Source organism: Egretta garzetta, unplaced genomic scaffold (genome assembly GCF_000687185.1).
Source record: "Egretta garzetta isolate BGI_Z169 unplaced genomic scaffold, ASM68718v1 scaffold293, whole genome shotgun sequence".
In the NCBI taxonomy this organism is placed as follows: domain Eukaryota; kingdom Metazoa; phylum Chordata; class Aves; order Pelecaniformes; family Ardeidae; genus Egretta; species Egretta garzetta.
In genome coordinates this window covers 55,963-65,602 of record NW_009259318.1, presented here as the reverse complement: position 1 = coordinate 65,602, position 9,640 = coordinate 55,963, and the positions used below count along the sequence as shown (strand labels likewise).

Below are 9,640 nucleotides of genomic sequence, written 5' to 3'. Positions count from 1 at the left end.
AACTAGAACAATGAGACTAATATCTGATTTGTAGATATTTGTTACTGCTTGTTCTTTTTATCTGCAAAGGCTTTCTGTCTCTTTTCCATATTTGTATTTTTGTGAATACGCTAGGAAAAAAGGATGGACTCTGCTCTGAATTTGTATTAAACACTATTTTACACCTCTTCTTTGAAAAATGTGAACATCAGAATCTTCTTCGTACTCTTCCAGTTCTTTTTTCTGCTGATAATCTTTTTACATCAGCTGGACTGCTGCCTTCTCACAGATCCAGGGATGTTTCTCATAACAATTCTCACTGTAAACTCCTGAATTACGATAAAACAGGCATGCACAGTTTTGCTTTGAGGACAAAACAATCCTAGAAAAAAAAACCCACAACATCTTGTTAAAAACTATCACATAAAAATTAAAAAAAAAAAACATAGGCCTTTTGGACAATCATACATTATTGCAAAAGTTGCTTAGTCATTTTAAGGCTTATAAAGGTTTGCACAAAATATTGAAGAACATAACAGCTCATATAATTCAAGTCTGAAGGATCATGTTGGTCACCAATGCAAGTGAGCTAATTGGTGATGTCAAGATAGTAGTGTTTTTCTCAATCCCATCAGTGGCAGGGAGGAACACTGAAAGGAGCAGGAAAACTCAGATGAAACATGGTGGGATGCCTCTCATGACTGGAGTGCTGCAATGGATGGCTCTAAGCTCTTCAGAAGGGATAGGCAAGGAAGAAGAGGCAGTGGGCTGGCTCTATGTTAGGGAGTGTTTTGATTGTACAGAGCTTGATGATTGTGATGATGAGGCCGAGTGCTTGTGGGTGATGATGAGGGGGAAGGCCAACAAGGCAGATATCCTGCTGGGACTCTGTTATAGACCACCCAGCCAGGATGAAGAGGTAGATGAAGTATTCTACAAGTGGCTGGCAGAAGTCTCTCAATCGCGAGCCCTTGTTCTTGTGGGGGACTTCAACTTACTGGACATCTGCTGGAAATACAACACAGCAGAGAGGAAACAGTCTAGGAGGTTCCTGGAGTGACACAGCTGGTTAAGTGAGCCTACCAGGGGAGGTGCCTTGCTTGACCTGCTATTTACTAACAGAGAAGGACTGGTGGGAGAAGTGGTGGTCAAGGCCTTCTTGGCCTTAGCGACCACGAAATGATAGAGTTTTTGATTCTTGGTGAAGTAAGGAGGGGGGTCAGCAAAACCACCACCATGGACCTCCGGAGGGCAGACTTTGGCCTGTTCAGAACACTGGTTGATAGAGTCCCTTGGGAGACAGTCCTGAAGGGCAAAGGAATCCAGAAAGGCTGGTCATTCTTCAAGAAGGATGTCTTAAAGGCTTAGGAGCAGGCTGTCCCCATGTGTCATAAGATGAATCGCTGGGGAAGACTACTGGCCTAGCTGAATAGGGATCTTTTTCTGGGACTCAGGAAAAAAAGGAGAGTTTACCAGTTTTTGAAGAAGGGGCAGGCAACTCAAGGAGAGTACAGGGATCTTGTTAGGTCATGCAGAGGGAAAATTAGAAAGGCAGAAGCCCACTGTTGTAAGACATAACAAAAAATGTTTTTACAAATACATTAGCAGCAAAAAGAGAGCCAGGGAGAACCTCCATCCTCTATTGGATGCCAAGGGGAACATTGCCACCAAGGATAAGGAAAAGGCTGAGGTACCTAATGTCTTCTTTGCCTCAGTCTTTAATAGTCTGACCAGTTATCCCCATGGTACTCAGTCCCCGGGCTGGAAGACAGGGATGGAGAGCAGAATAAACACCCCATAATCCAGGAGGAAGCAGTTTATGACCTGCTACACCACCTGGACATCCACAAGTCTATGGGGCTGGATGGGATCCACCCAAAAGTACTGAAGGAGCTGGCAGAGGAGCTTGCCAAGCCACTATCCATCATTTACCAGCAGTCCTGGTTAACGGGGGAGGTCCCAGATGACTGGAGGCTTGCCAGTGTGACTCCCATCTACAAGAAGGGCCGGTAGGAGGATCCAGGGAACTTCAGGAATGGAAGTCAGGAGACCAGCATGGATGAGTTGAGACTTGCTGGTCAAACTTAAAGGGCAAGAAGGAAATGCATAGGCAGTGGAAGTAGCGGCAGGTATCCTGGGAAGAATATAGGGACACCACCTGGTTGTGTAGGGATGGGGTCAGGAAGGCCAAGGCACATCTGGAGCTGAACTTGGCATGCAAAGAATAAAAAGAATGTCTTCTACAGGTGTGTCAGCCAGAAAAGGAAGGTCAAAGAAAGCATATTCCTCCCTGATGAGTAAGACTTACTAGTCCTTACTAGGACAAGAAGGCAGCTGAGGTACTCAACAACTTCTTGCCTCAGTCTTTACTGGAAACCTCTCTTCCCACATCTTTCAAGTGGATGGACTGCAAGACAGGGACTGGGAAGTTGAAGTCCCTCCCACTGGAAGAGAAGATCAGGTTCATGACCACCTGAGAAACCTGAACATACATAAGGACCTGATGAGATGCATCCCAGAGTCCTGAGGGAATTGGCTGATGTAGTTGCCAAGCCATTCTCCATGATATTTGAAAAGTCATGGCAGTCAGGTGTAGTCCCTGGGGACTGGAAGAAGGGAAACATTGCACCCATTTTAAAAAATAGTAGAAAGAGGACCCTGGGAGCTACTGACCCATCAGCCTCACCTCTGTGCCTGGGAAGATCATGGAACAGATCCTCCTAGAAGCTATGCTAAGGCACATGGAGGACAGGGAGGTGATTTGAGACAGCCAACATGGCTTCACTAAGGGCAAGTCCTGCCTGACCAACCAATGGCCTTCTACGATGGAGTGACTACATCAGTGGACAAGGGAAAACCAACGCATGTCATCTATCTGGACTTCTGTAAGGCCTTTGACACAGTCCCCCACAATATCTTTCTCTCTAAATTGGAGAGTGGTGGATCTGATGGGTGGACTGTTTGGTGGATAAGGAATTGGTTGGATGGTCACATGCAGACGGTGGTGGTCAACGGCTCAATATCCAGATGGAGATCAGTGACAAGTGGTGTCCCTCAGTGGTCTGTACATCATTGACACAGCCAGTGGGATCAAATGCACCCTCAGCAAGTTTGCAGATGGCACCGAGCTGAGTGGTGTGGTTGACACAACAGAAGGATGGGATGTCATCCAGAGGGACCTGGACAAACTTGAAGTAGGCCCATGTGAACCTTGTGAGGTTCAACAAGGCCAAGTGCAAGGTCCTGCACCTGAGCTGGGGCAACCCGAAGTATCAATACAGGCTGGAGGATGAAGGGACTGAGAGCAGTGGAGAAGGACTTGGGGGTACTGGTGGATGAAAAGGTGGACATGAGCCTGCAAAGTGCACTTGCAGCCCAGAAGGCCAACCGTACTCTGGGCTGCATCAGGAGAAGCGTGGCCAGCAGGTCAAGGGAGGTGATTCTGCCCCTCTACTCTGCTCTGATGAGACCTCACCTGGAATACTGTGTCCAGCTGTGGAGCCCTCAGCACAGGAAAGACATGGACCTGTTGGAGCGGGTCCAGAGGAGGGCCACAAAAATGATCCGAGGGCTGGAACACCTCTCCTATGAGGAAAGGCTGAGAGAGTTGGTCTTGTTCAGCCTGGAGAAGAGAAGGCTGCAGGGAGGCCTTATTGTGGCCTTTTAGTACTTAAAGGGGGCCTGTAAGAAAGATGGGGCCAAACTCTTTAGCAGGGCCTGTTGTGATAGGACAAGGGGTAATAGTTTCAAATGTAAAGAGGGTAGATTTAGACTAGATATAAGTAAGAAATTTTTTAAAATGAGTGTGGTGAAACACTGGAACGGGTTGAGGTAGTGGAGGCCCCATCCCTGGAAACATTCAAGGACAGGTTGGACGGAGCTCTGAGCAACTTGATAGAGTTAGCGGTGTCCCTGCTAATTGCAGGGGAGGTCCCTTCCAACCCAAAGCATTCTATGATCATTCCCCTACCTGTCTTCAGCTCAAAGATGTAAAAAAGAAAGCCTACGTATAAAGCATCATCAAAGCAGAAAATAGCACTAGTTCCTCACCAGTGTTTATGTCACTCCTTTATGTTTATGTCACTTGCTTTATGTAGTGGTAATTTGGGTCTGGAAACTGAAAGACAGTGGTCTGCCCAACCAGAAGCCAGATCATTCTGCCCAATGGCTACTAGCTGCAGGAGGTATAAGAGTTTTCAAGACAAAAATAGCATGTGTTCCCAAGGAGGTGCTGCAGAATCTTCACTCAACAAAAGTTCTTCAGACCCTGAAGAGGATTCTCATATTACTGCATACAGTGATCACTTCACACAGAACAGAATGAAAATTTGATTTTTTTTCTCCAAGTTAGTAAAGGAGAAATACACAGAGTAAACTTATGAGATTTAACAGAAAAAGTAAATAGCTTCTCTCTAACTAATGTTGATTATTTTTGTGTAATAAAGATTCCAAAATTTTGCTGGAAGAAAGAATTGAATTTGGGATAATGGTGGCTGAGTAAAGAGACAGGTGCAGGCAGGCTTTGCAGGAGGTAGGCTGTCTTGAAGGAAGTGCGGGTTGCTTCCTATGTTTCATAATTGTGAACAGGTTTAAATAGTGAGAGCTGTCACTGGTTGCACTAGTTTGTTGACTCCTTCTCCTGCTCATGTTTCCAGTTTTCTGAGACTCTTTCTCTATTTCAGGGACTCCACACCTAAAAGAGTATTTTAACACCAAATACATCTGTGGCTGTATTCTGCCTTGAAGCTTTGCTATTAATGGGATTTGGTTTCCTCCTCCTTTAGTGCAGGGAGGATATTGTGCAAGCAGGGATTAAAAACCACCAACTGTTTACGTTCAGAAAACTTACCAGTCTGTTCTCTTTGTAGAAAGTTTTGTATCGTCTATCCAAGACCAGCCATCAACTCCGTATGATAATCCAACCCAGTAAGATTTTTTTTGTGATAGATGAGATATGCTAATCTATAAAAAATGCAAAACTTTTATCACCAAGGAGCTTGTGGGTAATTTTTTTGCTGTACCTAAACAACTACTGTTGAGAGAGGAGGTGATCAAGACAGAACCAAAGGAGGCAATTTGAGAATGCCTCTCTGAACTCCTCATCAGGCCCTCATAACAGTTTCCAAGAGACAACATCTCTATTTGGCATGCAAATAGGAAAAGTTTGTGTCTGGCTTCTCTACTAAATGTAAGAACAGGGCAACAATTCTTTTTAGAGCCCTGTCTCTCAAAGTATTCAAAGGGATTTCCTGAATGAAAGACTGACTGCTTATAGCTTTCACAGAACCCATGACACTCATGTCCACTGTTAGGCTGAATAATTTCCTGCGTTGCTAGCTACCTCATCATTACACACTTGTGGTTAAATGCTTTGCAGTCTGCATTGCCTCAGACCTTGGGGACAGTACCTCTATTACTATGTAATGTCAAGAGGTACTTGCTGACTAGTGAGGAGTTTTGAATAGTTGATACCAATGCCAGTATGATTGGAACCATACCAGCTTGCTTTTCCTCTTCAGCATAAGAAGGGTGGCATTCAGGGAGAAGCAGAAGTCTTTACTTTCCTGCCATGTGGCCTCCTCTTCTGAAAAGTAGAAACAGGTGTTGCCTCCAATCCATTTCCAGTTTACAGGGCAGAGTGAACATGTGGATCCTGGAAGAGAAAGAAACCATCAGTCCCTTATAAACAGCCAAATGAAGAGTAGAAGAGTCTACACCCATAGGCCTGGAAACTCAAAGTTATGCACAGCTGAAATGTGTATGACACTTCGTTGGTCACATCTTCACTCATTCTTTTTTATTTTAAAACTCATTATTTAATTTGATATAGTGTATAACACCCATGTTTAATTTGATATAAGGCCTAACACATAGATTTCAGGCTGTGTGAGCAGTAGTTCTACTTACTATCGTTCTTACTGATTGCATCATCCATCATGCACAATCTCTCCTTTAGTCCTTGCAGGTTTTCATTTTGTGCCTCAGGTGCCTTAGAATCTCTGAGACCTGGAGTTTATAGAGATATTCTTCATGAGACAAAAAAGCTGTGATGATGCTGCTGCATGATACATGCTTCATCATACATTGCAAATTCACTTTTCGCAACAGCGTGCTCACATGCAACTCTGATCCTACAGTGTCACATATTGTGAGGAGATTAGTAGATGAGAAAATGATGGATAAAGAGATTTCCAAATTTTAAATGCAGTTTAATCACAGTGCCATTGCAGGCCACTTGGTAACCTAATAAAAGACTAAAACAATGCAAAAAAATATGCTTAGGAAGGACTATCTTGAACTAGACATGTTGATCTTAAAAGAAGTTTTAAAAGCCTTTGAAAAAAAAATAAAATTCTAAAGAAACTTCAGGTTGGAAAAACCTTTTGTTCTTAAAGGCTGGTAAAACTTCTCTAAAGAAAGTGGAGGTTGTTTTTATATATCTTTCTCAATAGTATTTAGATAGTGGCTTTTGGTAGCAATGGCTCAGAATGTCTATATCCAGGCTCTGTGATAGAAAATATAGTTACAGTCATGTCACATATGATAAAAGATAATATAAATATTAGAGTCTTCAGTTCTATTGCACATCTCAGGTAAACTGGGATGACTGAGTGAAACAGACAGAAAAAGTGAGATTTCCTCATGAATCTGAGCTCTAGAAGTACGTCCATTTTTAACATACTAGTATGAACTCATTTAAGACAGTAGTCTACAAACATGAAAGGTTTGTCTATAAATATGAAAAGTTAGTCTACAAACATGAAAGGTTTATCAAAGGAATGAGACAAGAACTGATATTCCAGTAGAGTAGTGAGACTTGAACAACAGGAAAAGAGGAGAAGGGAAACAACAAACTGATTTATGAAAGTCAACATTAGAATTTTATACTTGAATTTGAATTAGCAAATAAATGAGTAATTTCTGTATCCTTGCTCTGGGCACAGGTCCAGACTTAAAAAAAATTGCTTTCCTCAAAGCCTTGAGTACCAAGTTGCAGAGTGTTCCTCGCAGGCAATTAGGAGAGGAAAGGACAGTATTTGTGGGGAGGATGAGCTATAACTGTCCTTGTTGCAGCCAGTCTGCCACCTTTCTTCAATGCAATTATTCCCAAGGTGTTAATATGAATAAAGGAACACAGTATATTTCATCACTTACCTAGGACTGTCATTCCTATCGTGAGGGCCAGGCACAGTGCAAAGAAAGTGAAGATAGCTGGCCACCATACAGCAAAGGGAAGAGAGTGCCCTGGAAGAAACCAACACTTTATCTGAGGTCAGGCAAACTGTTAAGCAGCCCTCCCAAGCCTCTGCCCCTCCGTGAAGAGCCATCTGATGACTTTCGAAAGAGTTCCTCTTCCAGTCTGTATTGTATTTTAAGGATCAACCCAAATGCAAATTGAGAAAAAGCTGTGGTGCCTCTGTTAAAGAGGTCTGTTTGAAAGGAGGCAAATGGAACAGGTAGGAGATTCCTTGCCCTTGAGAAATGATGAAACTATGAAACATTATAGTGATCCTTTGACTTAGAAGCAGGGGATGCTCCTGCTCTCCTTTGGCAGTACTGTATTACTCTGCTCTGTCAGACCAGAGTAAGGAAGTTTTTGCATACCATCCTACACTTTGCACAAGTCCTTTCTGCTCTCAGGGCACATGGTGCTCAGGCTGCATGCCAGCTCCAGACTGAATCCCAGTTCAGGAAAATTCTGGAGTCCAAAATATCCACTGAGGTTTCCCTGGATTCAAAAGTTCCTGAGCATTATCATCACCATGGTCATGGCAATGCAGTATGATGGACCTTTCAGATGAAGAAATATTCAGCTCAAGACTGGATGCCCTCCTGAAGTACATGGTTTGGCCCAAACAAGGCTATGGGACTTGAAGAAAGGAAATGACATGACCTGTGCATTCAGGCCCAGTGCTGTCTCATGGCCTTAAAGGCTATGAATCTTAAGCATTTTCTGAAAAATTGAGGTCCATAGGGCAAAAGGTCAAAGGTTTTTCACTATTAAAGTCAGATTGTCCTGTCTCTATAGCCATTTCCTGTAATAATAAATAAACAATAAATAAAACTAACCGTATTAAAAGCTGATTCCTACATTCCAGAATTTGATCCTGAAGCCACCTGTCTTTTCCTACAGAAATTTAGGTCAAGTAATGACAGTAGTTCCACTCCATGCATTCTCACATTCATGCAGTCTTTTTTATCAGACAAAACAATACAAATACTGCATTAAGCCTATAATATTAAACCTATATGTACATACTTTTCTTATTTACTGAGCTGGACAAGAGAGGCTGTTCCTATTGTCGTTGTCTACTGTAGCGTAGAAAGTTCAAAGCGCAAGTGTCAGTCGTACCTTGGTTGATGTTCAGGGACATGTAGTGTCCGGCTGGATGCTGTGGTGGGTGATTTAAACTAGAGTATCCGTCCTCTTCCTCTGCATTCGTCTGCATTATCTGAGAACTCATTCGTGGTTCAATAACGATCCTCTTAAAAGAAAGACTGAATGATTTGTGAAGGAGAAGCAAAAAAAAAAAAAAAACCCAACCCAGAAAGAGGGAGGAGATAGCAGAAGGAAGGAGGAGATAGCAGAGTGAGTCACACTTCAAATGCCCTAAGACAAGATATTTGTATTCAAGTGTTTTTTGTGACTCCTCCTTTTCCTCCCTCAGGGGAAGATCTCTCTCCCTACCTGTCACATCTCAGCCTGGATCTGCATCCCCAGGTCTACAGACACATGAGTTCCAGTAAATGTATGGCCTGATACTTTCCCTCTTTTCCATTTAGCCTTCGCATGACTTTCATCTCCTTTGAGCTTTCCACATTTTAAAACAGACTAACCTCAGCGCTGTGCCTTTTTCATTATTCAATTGAGAGCAAAGTTCTCAGCTGCAAATAGCTGCTGAAGCTATTTAATCACACAGAGGAGGTAGGAAGTGCTGTCTAGAGTCTAATGTCGTCTTCTCAGAGGGAGAAATGGGAAATCAGAATGTGGGGAAAAGGACAGAGACAGGATTTAACAAATAAGAGAAGTGAGCCCTTGTGGCAAAGGCTAACTACACACTGGACTGACTTAGCAAGAGGTGATAGTAATAGGGCGAAGGAGGATATGATTCGCTTCTCTCCATCACTTGTGTGCATGCGGCTGGAGTACTATCTCCAGCTTTGGGCTCCCCAGTAAAAAAAAAAAAATCTCATTAAACACATAAATACTAAAACTGGTCAAGGGGAGAGACACCAAAATGCTTAGGAGCTGGAGCACTTGATTTACAGGGACAGACTCTGACAACTGGATTTGTTCAGCCTGGAGAAGAGAAAGCTAAGAAGAATCCAACTCCAGTCTCTCAGCGCATAAAGGGGTTATGGAGAAGATGGAGTCAAACTCTCAGAAATATACAGTGGAAGGACAAGAAGAAATGGTCATAAGTTACAGGTAGGGTGGTCAAATATTGGAAGAGTGCCGAGAGATGGTGTGTCATCTCCATCCTTGGAGATTTTCTGACCTTGACTGGACAGGGACTGGGCTGATCTGATCTAGCTTTGAAATTAGATCTGCTGAGCCGGAGTTTGGACCAGATGGACTTCAGAGATCCCTTCCAAATTAAATATTTCCATGACTATGTGATCTATGAATATGAAGGGAAGACTCACCACAGTTTTTGGG

The 9,640-nt window shown here is 43.0% G+C and overlaps 1 protein-coding gene across 1 annotated transcript; it reads right to left on the bottom strand.

Annotated features, from left to right (window-relative positions):
- Positions 1–237: 237 nt before the first annotated feature.
- LOC104124200 (C-type lectin domain family 1 member A-like) lies at positions 238–8,311 on the bottom strand. The gene is made up of 6 exons (XM_035892049.1): positions 8,240–8,311; positions 7,135–7,224; positions 5,887–5,985; positions 5,478–5,632; positions 4,829–4,941; positions 238–361 (listed from the first exon to the last, which is right to left on the bottom strand). The coding sequence occupies exons 2-6, from the start codon at positions 7,145–7,147 to the stop codon at positions 238–240; spliced, it is 504 nt and encodes a 167-aa protein (XP_035747942.1). The 5' UTR covers positions 7,148–7,224; positions 8,240–8,311.
- Between the last annotated feature and the right edge of the window lie 1,329 nt (positions 8,312–9,640).

Coding starts and splice junctions, on each gene's coding strand:
- LOC104124200 (XM_035892049.1), bottom strand. Junction 5,633..5,886: donor TGCAATCAGTAAGAACGATA/GTAAGTAGAACT, acceptor TTTCTCTTCCAG/GATCCACATGTTCACTCTGC. Junction 362..4,828: donor TCTACAAAGAGAACAGACTG/GTAAGTTTTCTG, acceptor TTTTTTTTCTAG/GATTGTTTTGTCCTCAAAGC.